The sequence below is a fragment of the Nicotiana tabacum genome, chromosome 13 (assembly GCF_000715075.1).
Source record: "Nicotiana tabacum cultivar K326 chromosome 13, ASM71507v2, whole genome shotgun sequence".
Taxonomy (NCBI): Eukaryota; Viridiplantae; Streptophyta; class Magnoliopsida; order Solanales; family Solanaceae; genus Nicotiana; species Nicotiana tabacum.
In genome coordinates, this window is record NC_134092.1 from 89,574,240 (window position 1) to 89,602,011 (window position 27,772).

The window sequence follows — 27,772 nt, forward strand, 5'->3', positions numbered from 1 at the left end:
TCTGTTTGGGATTCCTAGCCTTGGAATAGGTTCGTATTGTGATTTGGGACTTGTACGCAAATTTTGGCGTCATTCTGGAATGTTTAAGTATGATTCGGATGCGTTCGTCAAAGTTGGAATGTTTGAAAGTTGAAAAAGGATTTTGATCATCGATTCATGATTTTGAGGTTATTCGTGGCATTTCGAGCCTTGGGATAAGTTTCGATAAGGTATAGGACTAGTTGGTGTAATTGGAAAGAGTCCCGGGGGCCTCAGGTGTGTTTCAGAATGGTTTTAGACAAATTCTCCTTATTTTTTCACTGCTGGTTTCTGGTGCGTTTGGTGTGCATCGAGATCGCGGAGGTAAGGATGCGATCGCGAAGGGTTAGCTGGGCTGGTGAAGGTTTTGTTCATCATGATCGCCTAGATGGGGTCACGATCGCGGAGCTGGAGCAGGTGGTTCTTCGCGTTCGCGTGGGCAGAGTCGCGAACGTGGTGAGTTGAGGAGGCAGGCCTGTTTGGGAGAGTTGTGCTACGCGATCGCATGGGAGGAAAGTCATTAAGGCTGAGTTAAGCCTTCACATTCGCATTGTTTGGCCCGCGTTCGCGGTGGTTTGGGAAGGTTATGCTTCGCAAACGCGAGGAAGATATCGTGTTCGCATATAGCAATTCCCTGGGCTTGGTTGGGCCTCGGCAGTGCTGTTTAATTTCAGGAGTTGGCTCACTTTTCTCTCATTTTTCACTTGGGTGCCGGATTTGGGGAGCTATTTTGAGGAGATTTTCATCAAGCAACACAAGGTAGGTGATTCCCACTTGTTGTAAGTTAAATATATGAATTATATACGGATTTGAACATAGAAATAGGTGGAAATTGTGAAAATTTTGAAGAAAACATAGAAATTATATTTTTGAATTTTGAACACGAAATTGGACTTGGAATTGGGAACAAATTATATATTTGAGTTTGTTATATTATGGGTAATGTTTATCTTCGAAAAATTTAGGAATCCGGGTACGTGTGCCCGAGGGTTGACTTGGTTGACTTTTCGAGTGAAGTTGAGAATTGTTATAAATTGATTAATTATGAGTGTTGGAGTATATTATTATTGATGTGCTCGTTGTTTGACTTGTTTCGGATCGATGGGCATTGGTTTGAGGTGTTAGAGGGGCGTTGGAGCAGGTTATGGAACTTCGGAGCGAGGTAAGTCTCTTGTCTAACCTTGTGAGGGGGAAATTACCATGTAGGTGTTTTTTTGTTATGTGTTACATGTCATGGGAGCTACGCACTTATGAGGTGATGAGTGTCTATGCGAATGCTAGAATTCCTAATTATGTCCGGGTAGACTTAGATTCATGCCATGCCTTAATTTTACTATTTGAGTTATACTTGCCTGTTTAATTGCTTCAATTCGCATTATGACCAGAGACTAGACTCGCGTAGAGTAATGGACTCGCTATTTTAGATACTTGACGAGCTACTGGATTAGCTATAGAAATTGTACTTCCCTTACAGATTTCTCCCGTGTTGTGCATATTTATTAGAAAGTTTTTCTTGAATCTCATAACTCACACGTATATTCATGAGTGGGGTCAAAGACCCGTAAAAGCTTCATATTCTAATGTGTTTGGGCTAAACGACACTCTTATGGGATCGAGCCGTTTGCCTCGACAATATCATGTATCACACTCTTATGGGATCAGGCTGTTCGCCTCGGCATGATATTGTAACACACTCTTATGGGATCGGGCCATTCACCTCAGCAGTGTGATGTAAATATTTTTATGGGATTGGGCCGTTTGCCTCATCCATTTCATGAAATACTCTTATGGGATCGGGTCGCTCGCCTCAGCAGAATCGTGTGTAATATTTGACAAGAAGCTAGTGTATCCGTGAGTTTTCCTGACTTGAGATGTGATGATCTATCTAGCGGGGACCATATTATATACTCCATTTGAGGAAATAACCAATATTCGAGGACTTTGTGTTTACTGTTCATATGAGGATCGTATCATATACCTATATTTGTTTTCACTATTTAATTATCATGCCTCATACTTGTCTACTTTTTACTGTACTTGATTTATTAAACCATTAGTAAGTGTCGATGTCGACCCCTCGTCACTACTTCTCCGGGGTTATGCTAGATACTTACTGGATACGCATTGATTTACGTACTCATGCTACACTCCTACATTTATTGTGCAGGCATACATTTCTGGTTGTGTTTTGAGCGCAAAGGCGCAATTATTGCGGGGACTTTACGGTGAGCTGCATTCCATGTTACGATCCGCAGCACACGGAGTATCCTTCATATTCATTTATGTTATCCTGTCTATTTTACATTTCAGACATATGTTGTATGGGTATTTTATTTCTTAGCAATTGCTCATACACTTGTGACACCGGGTTTTAGGGTGTTCTGGAATTTGTTTATGGTTTTTCTTACCATTGACACCCTTTTACTTTATATTTTATTTAAATTGTATGTATCTATGATTTCAATTCATTTATCTCTCTACCTAATAAGATTCATGATTTCAAAAATAACAAAATAAATAATTAAGTTGGTAGATCACCGTTAGCTTTCCTAACGGCGACGTTGGGCGCCATCACGACCTATAGTGGGTTTTGGATCATGACACAAAGTATCCGTTATTTTCTTGCCTTCTTCTCTCCAAACTTTGCTGCAAAAACCAAGATACCTAGTTTGGGACGAGCTTAAGCTTCATATAGGTCAAGGGGAATTTCCCACAATTTACAAAAATAGGCCTGACTTAAATTTTCCGTAGGCAAACGTGCGCTACCGAACACCTGGGTACTTGGGCACGCATCTCCTCCATAACACATGTCTTCTATGTGCGCACATGTGTGAGTTCATGGGCTTCAGTTGCGCGGCCACACAACATTTTCTTCCTTTTTTCAGATTTGTTTCTCCGACTTTGTCCATTACTTGTCCATTGATCGTCTCATCAATACCTCCACTAAAAAGCAACATATTAGACCATAATTCAAGTAAAGCCCCCATCAAATCAACCCGATTAAAGACAAAAAGAGTCAAATGTCAAGTAATATTAAGCTCATCACATAGACATCCCATAACCTTCAAATGATTAAAGGTGGGTGGCTTTCCATAGAATACTTCAAATGGGGATAACCCATCAAGAACAGGAAAAGAGATTATGTTGATAATTGAAACATGCACTCTAGTTTTCCTAGCCAACGGATAGACAACACAGTGATCGAGAACAAAACTTCCTCTAATTTTGAATATAGAAATTGTTCTGAGCACTATCATTGGCACATGCCATAATCTCTTGTGCCAAATATCAGCATCCTCCACATGTTGTATTATCAAGGACTTATCACCTTTATTTGTTAGACTTCCTTTTGTTGTATTAGTAGATATAGTCCACCTTCCTCTTTACCAATCTCTTTGACCTTCCCAGACCTGTTGGCAATTCAAACATCATAAAATATGTCCAACAATATTCTTCTTCGTCATATGCTACCAATAGTGTTGTTTCAAGTTATAATATATCTTTGTAAACTTGGGTAAATTAAATATTGCAAATTATGAACCTCCGTAAGTACCAACTCTCTGAAACTATCAATATTAGGTACACAAAGTCTGTGGTTTATGATGCAGTTACAAAGGAAAAGACAATTGATTGGGTTCAAAAAAGCTTTGCAATGCACAAGGAAGTTCTTAATGTTACCCTAAACCATCATGCCATGAAATACCTTCACAGATATTTGCAGACTCACATAAGTCCACTGGAACCACTAGAGGAGCTAGACAACTATGTAGTGGTGATGCACAACAGCTTGCATACAGTTCAGAGGCAAATACAAGTATAAGACTAGAATATCAAAGGGCTAACTCATCGAAGGCACCGGTTCATAAAGTACCATCCAGGCAGGCTTTGAACAGTATTTTAACTGGACAGATATTTCTCAATTTTGAAGGTACTATGGTAAGAGTTTCAGCTAACGAGCAGGCTAGTAATATTGATGCAGAAACTTCCCAATAATCACTGAGGTCAGAATCTCAAAATATGGTTGAGAAGGATCTAATCATGGCTTATGATGAGATGGGGTCAGCTCTAGTTCCTAGGGAGTCAAATCCAATTGAGACAGTGCCTATTGCATGTGCATCAGGTACTGGATATCCTATGCAGATTCAAATCAATGTACCATTGAAATCTCCTAATCAGGTAATGCATGAGATTATTACACACAACAACCTGCCTATGGATATTCATAATGCTTTGGAGCTTAAAGAGCAGCAAGCAGATGAAACTGATGAAGAATCTACTACTGGGAACATCAAAGATGTCGCATGGCAAGGTAATTTATCACCTAAAGTCTCAGCCAGAAAGGTAAAGAAAGGGAAGAAGAAAACTTAAGTAAAAGAACAACACCCACCTACAAGAATACTGCCCAAGAGGGCAGCCTCCACAACTAGATGGTGATTAAAACACTCATATGGAACATAAGATCCGTTAAGACTCATCGGGCCTTTTAGAGAGTTATCAACATACAAAAAGAACATGGCTTTTTCATTATATCACTTATGGAACCTTTCCAGAAGTTTATTCAGAACTACAGGAGGAGGCTAGGCATGGAAACTGCAATATCAAATGTCAATGGGAAGATATGGCTCTTTGCAGATGATGTGGTGCAGTGGGATTTGTTGATTGACACTGAACAACAACTAACCATCAGGGTGTATCATCAAGATATTGGAAAGTACATAATGTTGACTTTTGTTTATGTAAAGTTTTCATCACTTAATAGATTAGAATTGTGGGATAACCTATAATACCTTGCTAGTGATATGGAGTTACCATGGGTGATTGGAGGGGATTTTAATGTAGTTCTTAGTGAAGAGGACAAAATTGGAGGACTGCCAGTGTACCCTCCAGAATATGAAGATTTTTCTTTCTGTGTAAACTCATGTGGACTGTTTGACACTGGGTATAAAGGAAGCCCATTTACTTGGTGGAATGGGAGGCCAGCTGCAGACTGCATATTCAAAAGGTTGGAAAGAATTCTTGTCAATACACCATTCCAGACCTTATTTCCAAGTACATAAGTGGAGCATCTCATTAGAACAGGCTCAGATCATGTTCCACTCTTGATGAGTTGTGGTGATCAGACTATGCAATTTGTCAGACCATTCAAGTTCTTGAATTTCTGGACCAAACATGCATCTTTTATGGAAGTTGCCCGACAAAATTTGATGGAAGAATTCACAGGAGATCCTTTCTTGACGTTCAAGCAAAAACTAAAGAGAATTAAGATTGCTCTTTCTAAATGGAGCAAGCTCACTTATGGGGATATCTTCAAACAACTGGCATTAAGAGAAGATGTGTTCAGAGTGAATTAAATATTATTTGAAGAAAAGCCAACAGCAGAGAATAGAATTATGCTTCAGAAGGCACAAGCAGAGTTGAAGAGATATCTGAGCATTGAGGAACAGTACTGTAAACAAAAAGCAGGAATGAATTGGTTTGTAGACGGGGACAGAAATACCAGATTTTTCCATAACCATATCAATGGTAAAAGGCAGAAGCTCCAACTGAAAAGAATTCAGAATCATGATGGAACATGGATTGATACACAAGAAACTATAGCTGCTGCTGTAGCTGAATGATAGGGTCTCTTGGATGTATTTGATGCATGTATTAAGGAAAATGGAATTTGCAGAATGCTTCATCAATATGGTGTGGAACTTACTATCCAATAACTGGTACTCAATTCTGATTAATGGTTAAGCTTCAAATTTTTTTCACTTAACAAGAGGAGTCAAATAAGGTGATCCTCTATCTCCAATCCTGTTTATACACTCAGCAGAGGTACTATCTAGATCTTTGAATAAACTATTTGAAGACAAGAGTTTCAAAGGATATGGAATGCCTAAGTGGACTGACATATTGAATCATTTAGTATATGCTGATGACACTATCATTTTTGCTTCTACTGATTCGTACTCTTTACAAAAGATAGTGGAGCTCCTTGCCAAGTATGAGCACACTTCTGGCCAATTAATTAACAAGGAAAAACCTTCATACTACATGCCCAATCTTCTACAAAAGAAGAAGAAAGGTGTACTACAATGATCTTATTAAAAAGGTGAAGACTCAACTGCATTCATGGAAGGGTAAACTACTGTCGTATGGAGGCAAGGCTACTTTAATTTCAAGTATACTACAAAGTATGCCTACTAATATACTATCGGTCCTTGATCCACCCAAAAATGTACTGGAACATTTGCATAAAATATTTGCTAGGCTCATCTGGAGAAACAAAGATGAAGGAAGAAGCAGGCATTGGAGTAAATGGCAAAATTTGTGCATGCCAAAAGAGGAAGGTGTCAGATCCCTGTTTGATGTTTCAAAAGAATTATTTGCTAAACTATGGTGGAACTTCAGGACCATTGAATCACTCTGCACTAATTTCATATAGAATAAATACTGCAAAAAAAAAATTCTCCACTACTGTTCAATTCAGGAAAGGTTCACATGTTTGGATAAAAATGTTGGAGGCAAGGGGAGAAGTGGATCATGAAATCATATGGGATATGAACAGAGGCACTACCAATATATGTCATGAAAACTAGACGGGCCTAGGTACATTATATCATGTTGTTGAACCAGACTTTGACATCAATGAAAACATTCAAGACGTAGCAGAGTTGAGAGAAGGAAATGATTGGAATAATCATCTGTTGGAACAAACTTTTCCAATAGAGATTGTAGATCATATTAGACAGGAATTACATTTTGAAAACAATGGTGAATATTGGGACACATATAAATGGATGCCAACTGCATCAGGGAGATTTTCATTAACTACTGCATGGCAATTAATGAGGTACAGAGCGCCCATAATGCCTGAATATAAGTAACTATGGACTAGAGGATTGCCTTTCAAAATATCTTTCTTTATGTGGCAATTATGGAAAGGCAAAATACCAACAAATGATATGTGGAGAAGGAATGGACACATGGTGGTATCAAAATGTTGGCGTTGTATTCAATCTCAGAATGACACTTTTTAACATCTTTTCCTAACAAGTTCAACAACAGATAGAGTGTGGAGATCATTTGGGCAAGCAGTAGGCATAATAGATAACTTAATGCAGGTTCATCAAGCGATAAAAACACGGTGGAATGTGGACTGCTGTCCAAAACTGAAACCCTTATTTCAGGCAGCCGAGACAGTGATAAATTGGAAACTTTGTAAGAGGAGAAATACCATGAAACATGGAAGAACGGTATCATGCAGCAGGGTAATTCATGAGGTGAACAAGACATTGCATAATTTAGGAAAGATTATATATCCCTGGTTGACAAACATACCATTTCTATGGACAGACATGATTACACTTTTTGAAGGGTACAAACCATATGTGGTAACCAAGAGAGTTGCATGGCATTCACCCTATGAAGGATGGTTCAAATGCAATACAGATGGAACCTCAAGAGGCAATCATGGACAAAGCTCATATGGTTTTTGTGTGAGGAACTGGAGAGGTGATTTGGTTTTTGCTAGGGCAGAAAAGGTAGAAGACACCATTAATATTGTTGCAAAAGCAAAAGCAATCATAGAAGGGCTAGCATACTATGTAACTCAACAAATTCATCCACTAATAATTGAGACAGATTCTCTGGTAATGAAAAGGATAATAGAAGGTGAATGGGAAACACCATGGTGCATAACAAAGGAGGTGAAGAGGATCAAGGGGATGAAGGACAATTTCAATGTGATTTTCCAATGTTTTTTAAGGGAGGGCAACACACTAGCAGATTATTTAACTAACCTGGCTTTCTATTTTGTAGGTACAATAATATTTAACTCATTCAATAAGTTGCCAAGTGCAGGTAGGAGATTAATCAACCTAGACAAGGCCCATATCCCTAACCTTAGGATAAGGGTAGAAAAGAGGAAGGCTCCAGACTGATGCTATTAAGCTATTACTCCACAATTGCTGTTCTTTATGGAGATCATCAAACAATAGTTGGGTTCCAAGAAAAGATCACAAATTTGAGGTGCTCCACAACTTATAGTCGACCACAGCTACAGTTGCTCAAATATTCATCAAGCATGGATTACTAGTGCAATAGAGCTGGTCAAGGCAGCTTCAGTTGCTGATCATCTTGGAGGTCAACTAAACAGCATTTGTGTGGCCTTCAACAGCTTCAGTTATTCAAATTCCTACTACTGTTAGTTAATTGCTTCACTTCACAATTGACCGAAACAAAGAATCAATATATTAACAGATTTGTTCTTGGCAGCCTTAGCATCTGGACATGAGGTGGCAACATATTTTACATAGTCTTCAAGGATGATTACAACTATAACATGGATGGTCTTGGAAGCTTCAGGAATAGATATATATATGTTTCACAGGTTGTCAATAAGATCCATAGAACTGCTGGATTTCTTCCACTGATTGGGCTGGGAAGCTTTGGACAGTTTTTAACTGTATGGGGTTGTATCGTTTACTAGTGGTATTAGTATTTTATAATGCTCATTCTGGGAGTGGTAGAGCACCATACGGGAAAGAACTATAACGCTTGTTCTGGATTATGGAATCTTTGTAGCTGTTCGGTTTATTAAAATTATCAATGCAATATTGGGTTCAAACAAGTCTGGTTCGAATAGGTCTGTTCTACAACAATACTCCTGTTGGAATTCCATTTCTTACATACTTGATCGAAGATGTCAAAACTGTTGTGGTGTTGCTGTCAAAACAGTAGACTACAAAGCCATACAGTAAAATGCAACAACATCCATCACCAGGCATCTTACTCGGCAATGCATCACAATATTTGGAAAGACAAAGGTCTCAAATTTACGTGCACGCACCATCACATTCATGGACAACCACAACAATCGAAGGTGTACGTTGGAGATTCAATTTGGCCAAATCCTTTTGGAATGCAAAACATGGCGCCTAGTGAGAGCGTTTGAGGTGCTACATGGAGGTTTTGCACTTGGCTAGAGGATACAAAGAACACATTCGACTGGAACCTGTCCAACTCAAACTATTGTAATAGCTAGATTTTATTGCTTTTTGCACCTGTTTGCTTACTTATTTTACACATCTTATACCGGATTCCTATTTTGGATTTTATTTATATATTTACCACAAGGCATCAAGCCGAGTGGTATATTAGCTTTAAAAAAAAAGTCGCATAACGCCATCACTTATAACAATCTTCTTGGCACCACCTTGCTGCTCTGTAACTTTAAGCACAAGCCAATGTGGTTCATCATACTGGTGTACCTTAATCTACTCAAACAAAAATGAATGGCGCAACAACACAAGCAAGAAGCTTGCTAGGCTAAAAAATATCCAATCTTACAAATATATTAACTAAAACATGAAATCCATAATTGTGGGACGCTCCTCAACTGGAGTGTACGCCAAACTACTCATACTCTCCGTCTTTCTACTCAAAGCATCCGCTATCACATTTGTGATGCCTATGATAGAGGGCAGGCTGATAAAGGTGGGTCAGGCAAGATAGACAGGCTTCTGGACTAGCAAGCTTTTGAAAAAAGGGTACATATGTCACCTTAGGAGAATCGCACATCGAAATGGGAGAAGAAAGTGAAAGTGAAGAGCTTTATAAGGCAAGACATAAGTTCACATGGTACGCGTACATTTGAGGTTCGATGTGGCATAGTCAGAAAGATAAATCCATGCGGGCCTAGGCCCAAAGTGGACAATACGTGTCATGGGCTTAGGTCATGAAAAATATGGTATCAAAGCCGAATATATCTCAATACGATGGTGGGGAAAACTTCTACGAGGAAGGCGAGTCCTAGGAGGGTGAAAGTGATGCCCATAACGGAGGGAGAGCTGATGAGGGCAGATCAAGTAGGACTGGCAGGCTTCTAGGCTAACAAGCTTCTGAAGAAGGGATGCACATGTCACCTTAGGCGAATCTCACATGGGAATAGGAGAGGAAAGTAAAGAGCTTTATAAGGCATGACACAAGTTTACATGGTACGCGCGCTTTTGGGGCTCGATGTGGCATAGCCTGAAAGACAAACCAATGCGAGTCTTGGCCCAAAACGGACAATATATGCCATGGGCTTGGGTCATGGCAACATTAGCATTCCCCGAAAGATACAAGAGTGATATCATAATCCTTAAGCAACGTAAGCCACTTCTACTGCTTCAAATTCAAATTTTTCTGCTTAAACAGGTGTTGAAAACTATGCTGATCAATGTAAATCTCACAAGTCATACCATATAAGTAATGCCTCAAAATCTTTAATACAAACACAATTGCCGCCCTCCAAATCATGGATATGATAATTCTTCTCATGAACCTTCAATTGCCATGACGTATAAGAAATCACTCTACTTCTTGCATTAATACACCCTCAAGATCAATGCATGAAGCATCACAATACACCATGTATAATCTTAAACCCGTGGGTAACAGTAACACTGAGGATGTAGTCAATGTGGTCTTGAGCTTCTGATTGCTCTCCTCAAACTCATCGGACCATCTAAAAAGAACACCTTTTTGAGTCAACTTGGTCAATGGAGTTGTAATGAATAAAAATTCCTCTATAAAACGACAATAGTAACCTATCAAGAAGTTCTGGATCTCGATAATATTAGTAGGTCTAGATCAATTTTGAACCTCCTCGATCTTTCTTAGGATCAACGAATTTGGTAACGTTTGCATATGGGTTGAGTGGGCAGAAAGATTATAAAAACTGAGGGATTTAGAAATATTTTGTTGAGCTGCCCACAAGTCAGTGGATTAATTCTGGTGGTATGTGATATCTTTGGTGGTGAAGGGGGCTGCGCGAGAAGTGCTGACTTGTTTTGAATAATTTGAAAGGTCAACTCAATTGATTTCTTTAAACAACATTTTGAAGTTGAAAAAAGATCAATTCAATAGTTACTTTAAATCTAGTTAAAAAAAACTAAGGGCAAATTGGTTACTTAATTCTGGTGGGATCATGACAGGGATATACGTATTTGTCGCACCTAATCCCATGATCAAGCAAAGTTTGACATTTATGAAAGAAAACGTGTTTAAATTTTTCAAAATGCAGGATTGCAATTTCTGTATATTTCAAGTAACTTCTTAAATAATACCGGTCTCAATTCTAAAGATACAATATTATATATAGTATATTATATATGTCAATCCTATAATGAGACAAATTTATTTTAAAAACATAAAACTCTTTTAAACGCTTCGTATTCCATTAATGACCTAACTGTTAGATTGTTTTGGGGAGGGATTCACTTGCTTGATCAAATCCAAAGTTCTGTTTGATCGACCGAGTGAATTCGATGAAACCTTTGTTTAAGTACCATCGTACTTAAATTTCTTCAACATTTTGTCGTGTCAAATAAATATTATCCCAACATTTAAGTGGCCAGCATTAAGCACTTTTGACTTTACTTTTCTACGTACTTTAATTTATCTAATTCTACAATGTGAACTCCTTTCAACTTTAAGAATTGTCGCACATTTTGTTTCCTCCGCCTCCACTTCTAGATTCCAGTCCAAAAGAAAATCCCTATTTTTCCTAACAAAAAATATTTACTCTTCTCCTGTTGTTTTGTGGTCATCCAGACGCCAAATATTCATCAACCGTATATCCTTTAACTACCACTGTTTCCAAAACACACACACTCTCTCTCTATATATATAAGTACTTATTTCCATCTTAACTCACATCACCAATTCTCTTCACATCTTAGAATTCTATTCTCTATATATCTCTATTATGATTACTAGAGTGTGTTATGGTGAAGAAGAAAAGATGGACATCAACATGCTAAAAATAAATATTGATGATGAAGAAGAAGAAGAAGAAGAAGAAGATACTCTTTCTTTTTGTGATCTTCCAATTTATAGCAATGTTAGTGAACTGAAAAAGTACTATTCAAGTGAATTAATACAAACCTCAACTGCTTTTCAATCATCATCAGTGGAGGAGAAAGGCTTCTTTCAGTTCTATAATGAAGAATGGAGTAAGAATATATTGTCCCATAATCTTCACCACCCTCCTCAAGACATCATCTTCTGTGGGAAACTCATTCCACAGAAAAACCCAAATATTAAGCTCGTAAGCAAGAGGCAAATTAGTGAGAAAAAATGTGGTATTTTTGGATGGAATAACTATGTTACCCATTTTCAAGGTAAGAGCTCAAGATGGTACTTGTTCTTTTTTGGATTGAGGAGATGGAACTGAGGGATATCAAGAATCGATGGAATCGTAGGGTTCCATCATCAAATTCTTCTTTAAATAGAAAATGTAATAAGGACAAAGACAAGGGAATCTGGTGGCTAATCAAAACGTTGAGTTGTAGCGGTAAGTCCTACCATGCACAGGCCATGGTCAAGGCATCCATTCATTACATCCCACAATTGTGAAAAGGCAGGTTGTTGGAGTATTGGGGGAAGGCATATTGGAAATTCCTTTTTTTTTTTTTTTGGAGAAGGCAAATTGCACTGATGTCAGGTTGTCCTACTTTGACTCTGACAGTTTTGAATTTTGTCTAGTGTCTGTGACATATATCCATTAGTGATTGACAAAATCTATGATTTTTATATGATTATAGCAACTATTATCATCTCACCATAAACTTGGAAATGACTTGGGTGGAGAGTCAGCTATTAAAAGCACTTACATTTGCTTGCCACTTTTACTCGGGGAGGAAATTTAACCGGACCAGCGTCAGGAATTTGATCTTTTGCTCCTTTATAGTTTATAACGTGGACAACGGTGGGTTGCTTTAGTGGTAAGCACCATCCATTTTCAATTAAGAGGTTGTGAGTTCTAGTCACCCCAAGAGCAAGGTGGGGAATTCTTGGAGGGAAAGAGCCGAGGGTCTATCGGAAACAACCTCTCTATCCTAGGGTAGGGGTAAGGTCTGCGTACACACTATCCTCCCCAGATCCCACTAGTAGAATTATACTGGATTGTTGTTGTTGTCGTTTATAATGTGATAAAATGAATTGTATTTTGACTTTATTGTACTAGCAAATAAATTTCAGGGAACACACGTCAAATTGACTATATATACTGTTAGTATCTGTATTCAAAAAGTAATTTCTGCAAAAATATAACAATAACAGAAACAAAAACAGAAGAATAAAAAATTCTGAGCCCAACAGAAAACTGTGTTTTCTTAAGGAATTTAATTCTCTCACTATTGCCCAAGGTTATTGGATTAATTCCTCCCAGGATAGAACAGAATAACTATTCTGTAATGCCGGCAATGAAAATTAGAGAATTTTGACAAACTCAACAAACGGTAGTAAACTTACGTTTTGCTTTGAAAATAATAATGCAGAAGATGAGGGGAGAGTTTGCAGATTTTCGGTGGTAAAAAAATGAGGCTACTCCTATGTATTTATAGCCAACGATTTGGTCCAATAAATAAATAAATTTGGTCCAAATGTGCTTCTCAATCAATCATATCAATTGACCAAAGCTGAAGCTGAGCGAGCGACGACAACGGCGCGAGGCACCACTTCTTCTTTACTGTTTAAGAGCTAGAAGATGTGCTTCTCTATATAAGCACAAAGATTTTCTTTCCATTTTTCGATGAGGGACAAAGTTCATTAGTAAAGGAAACAACTTCAAACTTTTCGTTTCTCTCCAAATCTTTTCCCTCTTTTTCTATTCACACCTCTTTTCCCATTCATACCTCTTATCTAATTAGATAAAATCCCAACAATCCTCCACATGAATGGGGAACGACTATCTGTAAATATGCATGCATAAAAAACTGTGTGATTTACAAGTAATGATTAATCGCATCTGGATAAGTAGGTCCCCCTTTGAACTTTCCGTAGTGAACTTATGTCGGATATACTCGGTCAATTGGTAGATTTGATATCTTTGAACCATCGAACTTTAGTGTATACCTAGACAGTCATAAGTAACACAATCAACTCTTTAACCGCCATTAGTTCTCATTGTTGTGTTCGTTTCATCCATGAATACCGCCCGGTTCATAAGTGTGTAGAGAACAGACCTTACAAAATTGTCCTTGAAGCAACTTACACTTCACACTTATATAGCTGATTCCTAAACGTGTTATCCCATAGATACACTATTTGATATACTCCGTATCAAATTTACAAAACATTAAAAAGCCTTAACGTTTTATCATTGGTACTGAACATTGTCTTATCACGAGAATAGACCAAAATTTTATTTGACAATGCTGAACCGTCACTAATGACTTTGTTTGATCTCCTTGAACCTAGATCTTGGGATCTCCAGTCTTCTAGGTAGAGTTACCGCCACAGTGACTTGTCCTCGGCCATAGTCCCATTCACTTTGATGATTTATCAACCGCCTCTCTATTTAGGCCTTTTGTAAGCGGACCCGACACATTATCTTTTGGCTTTATATAGTTAATTATGATAATTCTACTAGAGAGTAATTGTCTAATGGTAATATGTCTTTGTCGTAGTGACGAGATTTTCCATTATACATAACGCTTCCAGCCCTTCCTATTGCCGCTTGACTATCGCAATATATGCATATAGGAGCTACTGGTTTGGGCCAAAATGAAATATCTTCCATGAAATTCCGGAGCCATTCAACTTTTTCTCCAGCCTTATCTAAAGCTATAAACTCAGACTCCATTATAGAGCGAGCGATGCATGTCTGTTTGGTTGATTTCCAAGACACTGCTCCTTCATCAATAGTAAACACGTATCCACCTGTGGACTTTGTTTCTGATGACCCTGTGATCCAATTTGCATCACTATATCCTTCAATTACCGTAGGATACTTATTGTAGTGCAAAGCATAATCTTGAGTATGTTTTAGATACCCCAAAATTCGTTTCATTGCCATCCAATGAGTTTGGTTGGGATTACTTGTGTAACGACTCAATTTACTTACTACACAAGTTATATCAGGTCGTGTATAATTCATGATATACATTAAACTTCCCAACACTCAAGCATAATCCAGTTGAGATTTGCTTTGACCTAGATTCTTTGTAAGAGCAACATTTACATCAATCGGGGTCTTTGCGACTTTGAAATCTAAATACTTGAATTTTTCAAGTACTATTTTAACGTAATGAGATTGAGACAATGCTAGTCCTTGAGGATTCCTATGGATTTTAATTCCTAGAATTAAATCAGCAACTCCTAAGTCTTTCATATCAAATTTGCTAGCAAGTATACGCTTAGTAGCATTTATATAGGCAATGTCTTTGCTCATTATTAACATATCATCAACATATAAACATACAATGACTATATGATTTGGAGTATTTTAAATTTAAACACATTTATCACACTCATTAATCTTAAATCCATTTGCCAATATTATTTTTTCAAATTTCGCATGCCATTGTTTGGGTGCTTGTTTCAATCTGTAAAGTGACTTAACAAGTCGGCACACCTTCTTTTCTTTTGTGGGAACCACGAACCCTTCAGATTGTTCCATATAAATTGTTTCCTCCAAATCTCCATTTAAGAAGGCTGTCTTCACATCCATCTGATGGATTTCAAGACCATACACGGCGGCTAACGCTATTAATACCCCAATAGATGTAATCCTCGTTACCGACAAGTATGTATCAAAACAATCAAGACCTTCTCATCGTCTAACCCCTTTGACAACTAATATTACCTTATATTTTTCAATAGTACCCTCAACTTTCATTTTCCTTTTGAAAATCCACTCAGAACCCAAAGGTTTTTTTCCTGGAGGAAGATCAACTAATTCTCAAGTATGATTACTTAATATGAATTCTATCTCAGTATTGACTGCCTCTTTCCAGTATTGTACTTCTGAGGAAGACATTGCTTCTTTAAACGTTTGAGGCTCATTTTCTAACAAAAATATCTGAAAGTCTGGTCCAAAGGAAATAGTTGTCCTTTGACGTTTACTCTATCTTGGATTTTCCTTATTAAACGTACTTTCCTCTGCTTCTTCTCAAGGTCGCTTTGATTTTTCACTAGACGACTCACATTCATTTTTAAACGAATAAATATTCTCAAAGAATTCAGCATTATCGGATTCGATGACCGTATTAATTTAAATAACGGTATTTTCTGATTTATGGACCAGAAAATAATATGCCTTACTATTTATTGTATATCTTATGAAAATGCAATTAACCATTTTCGGTCCAATCTTCACCCTTTTGGATTTAGGAATTTGAACTTTAGCCAAACACCTCCACACTTTAAAATATTTTAAGTTGGGTTTCTTACCTTTCCATTTTTCATATGGGATGGTTTGCGTTTTGTTATGGGGAACTCGATTGAGTATTTGGTCAGCTGTAAGAACTGCTTCCCCCCACAAATTCTGGGGTAAACCTGAACTAATCAACAAGGCATTCATCATCTTCTTTAATGTTCTATTCTTTCTTTCCGTAATTCCATTAGATTGTGGTGAGTAAGGGGCAGTTGTTTGTTGAATAATGCCAAATTCCAAACATATTTCTTCAACAGTTGAACCCGACGATCTCTTCCTCCTGAAGTATGGAAAAAAGAATAAAAAGTAGTCAACCATAGGGAAGGAAGGAGAGATTCATATTCGCCACCCCTATCACTTCTTATCATTTTGATCTTTTTGTTTGGTTGCGTTTCAACTTCATTTTTGTATTGCTTTAATGCTGCAATTGCTTCATATTTACAATTAAGTAAGTAAATATAGCAATATCTAGTATTGTCTTCAATAAAAGTTATGGAATACTTTTTCCCACCGCGAGATGATATTGACTTCATATCGCAAATATCTGTATCAATTAAGTTTAAAAGATTTGAATTCCTTACAACTGATTTATAAGGATGTTTAACATACTTATATTCCACATATATTTGACATTTCAAATTATCACATTCATATTTAGATAATACTTCCAAGTTAACCATTTTTCATATAATTTTGAAGTTCACGTGACCTGAACGTGCATGCCATAAATTATTTGACTCAAGTAAAAAGAAGCTTGAACTTTATTGATGTCAACAGTTATTACATTCAACTTGAAAAGGCCCTTAGTTAGGTAATATTTTCCTATATATATATCATTCTTACTTTTTCAAAAATAAACACACACTTAAAATCATTCTTGATAAGAAGTCCAGCATACACTAAATTCTTGCGAATTTCAAGAACATGGAGAACATTGTTTAGAGTCACAACTTTGCGTGAAGTCATCTTCAAAGATATCACCCCACACCTTAAATTTTTGCAGTGGCGGAGTTTTCCATAAAGATAGTCTCGCCGGCCCCTGCGGGAACATAAGAGGCAAATAACTCTTTGTTAGCACAAACATGGCGAGTGGCTCTAGAATCAATCCACCACTCCTTGGGATTTCCTACTAAACTTCATTGAGATAGAATGGCACATAAGTCCTCCATTTTATCATTCTTTTCTATCATGTTTGCTTGATTCTTCTTCTTGTCCTTCTTCGGTGCACGATAGTCCACAACCTTATGTCCAACCTTTTTACAGTTGTGACAATTATCTTTAAACTTCTTCTTGTTCGGGTAATTCTTTGGTCCAGACGGCTTCTTTATCTTATTGTTGCTTGTAGACGCTTCCTCAACAATATTTGCTCCCATTATTGTTGAATTACCACGAGACTTCTTCTCAGCAACCTTGTTTTCATCTTCAATCCGTAGACGAACAATAAGGTCTTCAAGTGTCATCTCCTTGTACTTATGTTTCAAGTAATTCATAAAGTCCTTCCACAGCGGAGGCAGCTTTTTAATAAATGCCGCAACTTGAAATGCTTCATTTATGACCAAACTTTCAATCATACATTTATAATTAGTAAGATAATCAATATATTGAATAAAAAAATTGACTCGATTTATACCTTCAGCAAGGAGATTATGAACAATAACTTGCAATTCTTGGACTTGCGTTATGACATATTTGCCGTCAACCATTTTGAAATCCATAAATATGGCGGCCACATACTTCTTAAGTCCAGCATCTTTAGTCGTGTACCTCTTTTCAAGAGCATTCCACAACTCTCGTGATGTTTTCATGATGCTATAAACATTGTACAAGCCGTCTTTCAAGCAACTTAAAATATAATTTTTGCACAAATAGTCAGAATGCTTCCATGTCTCCGTGACTACAAATCGCTCATTTTCAGGAGTTTCTTCTCCCAGAACTGGAACGTCCTCACTGATAAAGCACTGCAGATTGAGTGTGGTCAGGTAGAAAAATATTTTCTGCTGCCAACGCTTAAAATCCGCACCAAAAAACTTTTTAGGCTTTTCTGCCAGTGCCATCGCCGGTGTAGGCGTTGTGCGACTTGAAAACGCAGTAGCCATTACAGCAGTAGTAGTCCCAACAGAACCATTTTGTTGTTCCGTACTTATTGTTATTTTTCTGTAAAAGAAATTGACACAACCAGAATTAGTAAGTCGGTGAAATTTTTATATCTTCAAACTGAATACAAACAACCGAGTAGAAAATCACAAGGATTTTAATCTCGGATTGAGTAAAAAGTCACAAAGACTTTAATCTCAAACTAGTGTAGAAAATCCGAAGATTTTAATCTCCAAAATGGGAGTAGAAAATCGATAGGATTTTAGTCTCCCAAAGCAGAAAGTAAGATGAACACAGAATATAAAAATAAATTGCTTAAGCTTGTTAGTATCTGTATTCGAAAAATAATTTCTGCAAAAATAAAACAATAACAAAAACAGAAACAAAAGAATAAAAAATTCCGAGCCCAACAGAAAACTGTGTTTCCTTAAAGAATTTAATCCCCTCTCGCTGTTAGTCGCAAATTTGACATTTAAAATTTCGCGAAAAAAATATTAGAAACGAAATTATATAACGGAAAACAAGAAATAAATTTGGTATCCGATGTCGAGCGACGACGACGACGGCACGAGACACCACTTCTCCTTAACTCTTTAAGAATTAGGAGATGTGCTTCTCTATATAAACACAAAAATTTTCTTTTCATTTCCGACGTGGGACAAAGTACATTAGTAAAGGAAACAACTTCAATCTTTTCATTTTCCTCCAAATCGTTTACCTCCATTTCCCATTCACAGCTCTTATCTAATTGGATAAAAACCTAACATGTACATCTAGTCGAGCTTTTCATCTTTGAGCTTCTTAGATTTCAAGAGATGATGTTATTCGTGCTATGCGCGCGCATCAAGCTAATTATATTGAGTACTCACGTATTTATACATCTCGCGTAAAGTCGGCTTATCACTCTTTGTTCACCATGCATGTCGAGCATTAATCTCCTCTCATTGGTAGGAATGAGAGGAGATGAGATGTCCGCATCTGGGAGTCCTTTAAGGGGTTTAACGAACGAAGGTTATGTGGTTGGACGTGCTCTAGTGACTAGCCTCTATATATGAGAGGCAGAAGCTTACTGATACAACTAATACTAACTTGCCGCTAGTACTATTGATATCATTACAGTGCCACTCTGCTAACTTGTGACGTGTTGACTTCACATCGGCTCTTTAGGATGGGATGGTCTCCTTATATAGTTTAGATAATTTTACCTCATGACCTAACTTTTTCTTATCATGACATTACAGCAACAAATAAGCACCTTTACTAACTTGTGACATTAAAGGGGCATTGTCATTTGCATTACTATTTAACTATAGCAACGGTTAAGTTGTCTTTGTATGATCTATAGATCACGGGTTCGAACTGTGGAATCAGCCACTATGCTTGCATTATGGTATGTTGTCCACATCACACTCTTGGGGTGTGACCTTTTCCGGGCCTTACATAAATAATGCGGGACGCTTGATGTACCGGGGCAACCCTTTTATTACTATTTAACTTGCTGTTGCCGATGATTATCTCTACAGGTCAGGGCGTTATTATGTTTTACCCTGCCTTCATGCATTACAAGTCGTATATGTTGCTAACTTGACTGATTTGCAATTCGCCGATGAGCATCTTTTATAACTCGTACCATGTTTTAGCCTATAAGCATGCATCACCAACACGGGGACATGAATTTTTCGTTGATTCTATTGATAGTCATCCTATCCATCGACTTCACTGTCGAGATAGATTATTCGCTCGTTACTTGAGCTCGGTAGACATACAATATCAACTAGCTCCCGATTGATGGAAATTATTAATCACAAATTAAAGGGATTGCATTTTACAAAGGATGCTTGCTCTGGTGGTTGAGCACCTCCACTATCAATCGTTAGGTTGAAGGTTTGAGTCATATTGGAGGGTAAGTGGGAATACTATTGATCTTTCTGATTGGGAAAAAAAGGAATTTCATTTTACAAAGAAATTCAAGTTTATTTTACATGAACTTATCCGCAACAAAAGCTACATATCCAGTACACCAGTGATAGTAGGCTATAATTATGTAGTTTAGCTACTACTTGCACTCTAACTTAGCTGCACTTTATTGATATTTGAATGTTAAATGATAACAAATTGCTCTAATTAAGAACTTTATGCTTTGCAGGAGCAATTCCGGGCTATGAGGACGTTAAAGAGTGTTTTGGAGCTAATATGGAGCATTGAAGGACAATTGGAGGTTAGCGCGCTTAAAAAGAAGAAAGAAAAATATGCTGCAGAAAATCCTCCAGGTGCGCGGTCTATGCGCGGCCGCGCACTGGGCTGCGTATGTCAGGCAGAAATTGGCCAAAGTGCGCGGTCGATGTGCGGTTGATGCGCGGCCGCGCACGTGCTTCCGAAAAAAATCGTCCAAGGCCAATTTTGTAATTTGAAAGACGACTAACCTTGACCTATATGAAGCCCGGCTCGCCCAAAAAGAGGGTATCTCTTTTTTTAGATGAACTTTGGAGGCAAGAACACAAAAGGAGCAAGACGGAGAATTCTCCTACGAGTTTTTCATCTTCTTCTTCTTAATTCCATTGTTGGTTATGACTTTTTATATTGTAATCGTGCATAGTAGTATGAGTAGCTAAACCCGTCATCTAGGGTTGATGGAACTAATTGTTGGATGAAGTCTTGATTACGTTTTGATATAATTGAGTCATGTTTACTCTATAATTATTCAACTATGTGTTTCTTGTGATTAATTGAAAGGACCCTTGATTAATCGTGTCTAGTTATCTAGTGTTGCTTGAGAAAGAATACTTGATTAGATTGTTGTTGAACAACGCTACTTTCGAGTAAGTTAAGAGATTAATTACTTGAATTTAAAAGCGGGATTAGAGATAACGAAGCTTTAGTGTGATATTTATGAGTTGTACAAAATATCAACTCGAGTAGTTCGAGAGAATGCTTCTAGTAAATTATCGTAATTGATCGAGAGATAAGTACGGTAAGCAAGAACTCATCATCTTTATAGAGTGTTACGGCGAGATTATAGCTAACGTGTCAGGAATTAATCCGACAATTGGAAAAATCAATAACCCTAACTTCTTTTACCCTTGAATTCAACTTCATTCTTGCTTGTTGATAGTTTTTATTATCATTTTTCCTTAGTTAAATAATTTATGTTAATTATCAAATAAAATCTTGAACTCTAAAAATTTTCTGAGCTTATCATTAGCGATACTAAAAGTTGTAGCAAATAGGTTAGTTCTCCGTGGGATTCGATTCCGGACTCTTGAACCGGATTATTTTTGCAGCGACCGCTTAGTCTTTTTTATAAGGCATAGTTGGGCATGATCAAATTTTGGCGTCGTTGCCGGGGAACTAACGGTGTTATTTATTACAAGTTGGAATAATTGCTAGGATTTTTAGTTTAGATCAAGTTTCTGTGGTGTTAAAAATATTTCCATTGAAATTCTCACATTTGAACTCTTCTATGACTCAGGTGCATGCCTAGAAGCTTCTTGAGAACTGGTGAACTTTTTGAACGACTCTCAGATCCCAAGAAAGCATTAAGGGCATTGCATCGGGCTAACAAGAAGGGCAAACAACTAAAACAACACGAACAATTCGAAATTGAAATGGACGACGTGGAGAACGTCAACGAGAACAATAGGAATGATCGAGTTGACCCAAACATTGGAGTGGTAGCACCTCTTGTGCCGGAAGTTGCTCTATATGATTGGGCGCAACTAACTGCTGATAGCCTGGCAACCGCAATTGCAGTCCCTCCGATACAAGCTAAGACATTTCAGATTACAAATAACATGCTGCACTTGCTGCAAAATAAAGGGTTGTTCTCCGGGTCATACATCGAAGACCCACAACAACATCTGAAGAACTTTCTATCAATTTTTGTCACTCAAAGACATCTGAATATGACTCCTGAAGCAATCAGATTATTACTGTTCCCTTTCTCAGTGGCTGGGGAGGCTCAAACTTGGTTGAATTCTCTCCCAATAAACTCCATTGCTACTTGGGAGGAACTAGTCAAGCAGTTCTTAAACAAGTTCTATCCACCCAACAAAACTGCGAGGCAAATTGATGAGATATTGCAATTCAGACAGAAACCGACTAAAACCTTGCAGGAAACCTGGGAGAGGTTTAAGGGTATGCAGGTGAAGTGTCCACACCATGGCATTCCAGATCAGATGCTTGGACAGAGATTCTATATGGGTTTGGCTAATGGTCTGAAGACCAATGTAGATGCTTCATCTGGGGGTGCATTCTTGAGCAAAACATTCACAGAGTGTAAGATTCTTCTTAACAAGATGGCTCAAAATTCAAGCTGGATGACGAGAGATACAACACTCACTCCAATAGTGCATTATGTTTCTCTTGACCCAAACAATACAAATGCAGAAAACATAGCCACTCTCATGACCCAGATGAGCTTGTTGACAAAGCAAATTGATGAGATGGGTACGAAACAGGTGTACATTATTGATACGACAAATGGAGGCCTATGCACTCCCTGCATAAATCAGTCATATGTTTGCTCGCAGAGTGGAGAGAATGATAACCAGGGCTTTAGAGAAGACATGAATTACGTCAATAATTTTGGGGGTCAGAGGCAAGGTGGACAACAATGGGGACCTCAAATTCAATAGTACAGACCAACCCAGCAACAATACACTACCATTCCAGGGGGAGCACGACCACAAGGCCAAGTCGTGCCTTATCAAAGGTAGCAGGGCTATAATCAGCAGCACCAACAACAGTTGGCTTGCCAACCGCCTCATCGATAGCAAGACAATAATATGATAGAAATCAAGGGCATGCTATAACAACTCATTTGGATAAATGGAAAGATGCAAGAAAAGTTAGCCGCACATGATTCGGCTATTAAAGGCATTGAAACTCAATTAGGCCAGTTATCTATTGTCTTGAACAATCGCCCACATGGAACGTTGCCTGTAAATACAAACATCAATCCAAAATAGCAAAACCCAAATCAGCTAATGACAGTGAGTCTCGGGAATGGAAGGGATTTAGACAGAGAGAAAAAAGTTGCTCAATCTAGGAGAGACGCAGTGACAATTACTCCAGTGACATTAGAGACCGACGAGTCAACGGAGCTCACATAAGTTGTAATTGAACAGGTACAAGTGGACAAAGGCAAGGAGAAGGAATTTGAACAATTCCCAGAACAGGTGGTGGAAAAGGCTCCTAATAAATAAAAGACACCAAGTTATGGGCAGAAGCTAACTCCTGCACCATTCCCTCAAAGATTGGCAAAGCAAAAGAAAGATGATCAATACAGAAAATTCATAGAAATGCTTAGACAAATTCAATTGAATATTCCTCTTATGGATGCTTTGAGGGAAATGCCAGGCTATGCAAAAATGATGAAGGATCTGATGTCTCAAAAATTTGACTTCTAGGACCTGTCTACTATAACTCTAACTCAAACTTGCAGTACGATAGTGACAAGACCTATGGCTCAAAAATTGTCTGATCCTGGTAGTTTCACTATCCCATGCACAATTGGAAGTTATGCTTTTGCTAAAGCATTATGTGACTTAGGATCCAGTATCAACTTGATGCCTTTGGCAATCTACACAAAACTAGGCATTGGCAGAGCTAGACCGACCTTAATGTTTGTTGTAACTAGCTGATCGCACAGTCAAAAGGCTGACATGAATTCTGGATGATATCCTTGTCCAAATGGGGAAGTTTGTATTTCCTGCCAACTTCGTTATTCTTGACTGTCAAGTTGATGAAGAAATACCAATAATTTTGGGGAGGCCGTTCTTATCCACTGGGAGTGCATTGATCGACCATGAGTCTGGAGAGTTAAAAATGAGGTTGAATAATGAGGAAATAATATTCAATGTTCAACATTCTATGAGGAGGCCCAACAAATTTGCGAATTGTACACTAGTGGAGGCGGTGGATGTAATACTACAAGAGGATGATGAGACCCTTAATGTCAGAGATCCGTTAGAAGCTTACTTGATGAATTTGGAAGATGTGGATGGTGAAGAGTTGGAAGAGTGGGTCATGGCTCTCGAAGGTCAAGGGTTCTAGAAAATGGAACCCCAGTTCGAGCCTCTACACTTAGAAGAAAGGGCAACACCACCCGCGAAGCCATCAATAGAGGAGCCACCACAGTTGGACCTGAAACTGCTTGTAGCTCACCTCAGGTATGCTTTCTTAGGGCCTAACTCTACTTTACCCATTATTATCTTATCCGGTTTGTTAGTTGTGTAGGTAGAACAACTCCTATAGGTGTTACAGGAATGTAAGACTGCTATTGGTTGTACCATGGCAGATATAAAGGGTATAAGCCCGGCCTTTTGCATGCAAAAGATTCTCTTGGAGGGCAAAAATCTTCCAAAGAACATCAAAGAAGGTTGAACCCGAACATGAAAGAAGTGGTGAAGAAAGAAGTGATCAAGTAGTTAGATGCGGGTATCATCTTCCCCATCTCTGATAGTAATTGGGTCAGCCCAGTTCAGTGTGTGCCAAATAAGGGTGGAATGACGGTCGTGCAAAATGAGAATAACGAGTTGATCTCGACTCATACAGTCACGGGTTGGCGAATTCGCATGGATTATCGAAAACTGAACACAGACATCCGGAAAGACCATTTCCCCTTGCCATTCATTGACCAAATGTTGGATAGATTTGCTCGGCGATCTCACTTCTGCTTTTTGGATGGATATTTGGGGTACAATCAGATCTCAATAGCCCCTGAAGATAGAGAGAAAACATCATTTACTTGTCCGTATGGCATCTTTACCTTTCAGAGAATGTTGTTTGGCCTGTGCAATGCACCGTGTACAATTCAGAGGTGTATCTTAGCCATTTTCACTGATCTGGTAGTGGATATTATGGAAGTCTTTATGGATGATTTCTCAATGGTGGGGGATTCATTCAAAGACTGTCTTAACAATTTAAGAAGAGTTTTAAAAAGGTGTGTGGAGACAAATTTAGTGCTGAACTGGGAGAAATGCCATTTTATGGTACAAGAAGGTATAGTGTTAGGGCATCGAGTGTCCAGTAAAGGTATTGAGGTCGACCATTCTATGGTTGATGTGATTGAGAAGTTTCCACCGCCCACTTCGGTCAAGGCAGTGAGAAGTTTCCTTGGGCACGCCGGGTTCTATAGGCGATTTATAAAAGATTTCTCTAAAATTGCTAACCCCTTATGTAAACTCCTTGAAAAGGATCATCCCTTTGTGTTCTCTGATGATTGCAGGTTGGTATTTAAGGAGCTGAAGAAGAGAATGGTGACTGCACTAATCATCATTGCACCCAACTGGGTGTAGTCGTTCGAGCTCATGTGTGACACAAGTAACTATTCTATAAGAACAGTCCTGGGGAAGCGAAAGGACAAGTTGGTGCACCCAATTTACTATGCAAGCAGAACGCTAAGCGGTGCACAACTCAATTATACCGTGACTGAGAAAGATATGTTAGTTGTGGTGTTTGCATTCGACAAATTCAGGCCTTATTTGATTGGTTCAAAAGTGATTATTTATACTGACCATGCAACACTTAGGTACTTGATAGCAAAGAAGGAGTCAAAGCCACTTTTCAAGGTTGGAGGGAGCTGAAAAGAAAGTAGAGGTTGAAGATATAACTGAGACATTACCAGATGAACAATTACTAGTAGTGGCAATGGAGGATACGCCATGGTATGCTGATATTGCTAATTATTTGGCAAGCGTTATTGTACCTTATGAACTCTCTTCGATTCAAAAGAAAAAGTTCTTTCGCGATTGTCGGTCTTATTACTGGGATGAACCTTTACTTTTTAAAGTATGTGTAGATAACATGATCCGGAGGTGTATCCCCGAGAAAGATCAATCTTCTGTTTTGCAGGCTTGCCATGCTTCACCATATGGTGGGCACTTTGGAGGAATTCGGACAGCGGTGAAGGTGTTGGAGTCGGGTTTGTATTGGCCAACTTTATTCAAGGATGCGATGCTTGGGTGAAAAGTTGTGATGAGTGCCAAAGGACAAGCAACATATCTCGCCGTCACGAGATGCCGATGACTACAATTCAAGAGGTGGAAGTATTTGACATGTGGGGGATTGATTTTATGGGACCATTTGTCAGCTCGTATGGTAACAAGTACATATTGGAAGCAGTTGACTATGTCTCCATATGGGTTGAAGTTGTGGCCCTTCCATCAAATGATGCCAAAGGAGTGATAGGCTTTCTAAAGAAAAATATTTTCACACATTTTCACACTCCGAGAGCTATAATCAGTGATGCTGGAACCCATTTTTGTAATAGAGCGTTCGCAAGGTTGTTAGAAAAGTATGGAGTTTGCCATAAAGTTGCTACACCTTACCACCCACAAACGAGCGGGCAAGTGGAAGTGTCCAACAGGGAAATCAAAAGTATCCTGACCAAAATGTTGAATGCGACAAGGACTGATTGGGCAAAGAAGTTGGATGATGCTTTATGGGCGTACCGCACAACAATTAAAACTCCAATTGGTATGTCTCCATACAAGTTGGTGTTTGGAAAAGCATGCCATCTTCCGGTGGAGCTTGATCATAAAAGCCTTATGGGCACTGCGGCAGTTGAACTTGGATATGGAAATTGCAGGCACAAGTAGAGTCACAGAGCTACATGAACTCGAGGAATTCCGGTTCCATGCATTCAAGAATGCATGATTGTACAAAGAAAGGATGAATATGATGCATGATAAGCATATTCTAGATCGGAACTTCAAACCCGGAGATCTAGTATTGTTATACAACTCGAGATTAAGATTGTTTTCGGGTAAGCTGAAATCTAGATGGTCAGGACCATTTAGAGTTGTGCAAGTGTTCTCAAGTGGAGCAGTAGAAATTGAATTTGAAGATGGAATGGATAAGTTTAAAGTGAATGGGCAAAGGTTGAAACACAACCTTGGAATGGTTGAAGAAAAAGGGGAGAAAGTTGTGATGTCATTGGAAGAGACTCAATATGTGAGCGAAGTGCAATCATGAAAGCTTGCGTCATGCCGCGACGTTAAATCAGACGCTTCCTGGGAGGCAACCCATGGTTTTGTTGTAATTCGTCGTGCCGTGACGTTAAATCAGGCGCTTCTTGGGAGGCAACCCAATATTTTTTCTTTGTTCTTATTTTTCGTATTTGATTTTGAACGGTGAAAGTATTGATAAGTCTATTAGTGTGCAGGGATGAAATTGTGCGCGACGGAAGGACTCGGGGTGAAGAAATCCATCCCGAGATAGGTAAAAAGTGGCTAAAAGGGAGAAATTTCGAAGGACAAACGTGCGCGGCCGCGCACTTACCGCGCACTTTCGGACCCCTACTGTTGCACATGCGCGGCCGCATATGGACCGCACATTTGTCGATCTCCACTGCCTCATGTGCGCGGTCGCACATTGACCGCGCATGAACTGCACACTGGGGCGACGTTTTTAGGTTATTTCATTAGTTAATTTTTTTATTTTTTATTTTTTTTTTCCTTTCTTTTCTTT

General features: G+C 38.5%; 1 protein-coding gene across 1 annotated transcript; it reads right to left on the minus strand.

Annotated features, from left to right (window-relative positions):
• Window positions 1-17,343: 17,343 nt before the first annotated feature.
• On the minus strand, window positions 17,344-18,303 carry LOC142168222 (uncharacterized). The gene is made up of 3 exons (XM_075228877.1): window positions 17,838-18,303; window positions 17,617-17,750; window positions 17,344-17,460 (listed from the first exon to the last, which is right to left on the minus strand). The coding sequence occupies exons 1-3, from the start codon at window positions 18,301-18,303 to the stop codon at window positions 17,344-17,346; spliced, it is 717 nt and encodes a 238-aa protein (XP_075084978.1).
• Window positions 18,304-27,772: the final 9,469 nt, after the last annotated feature.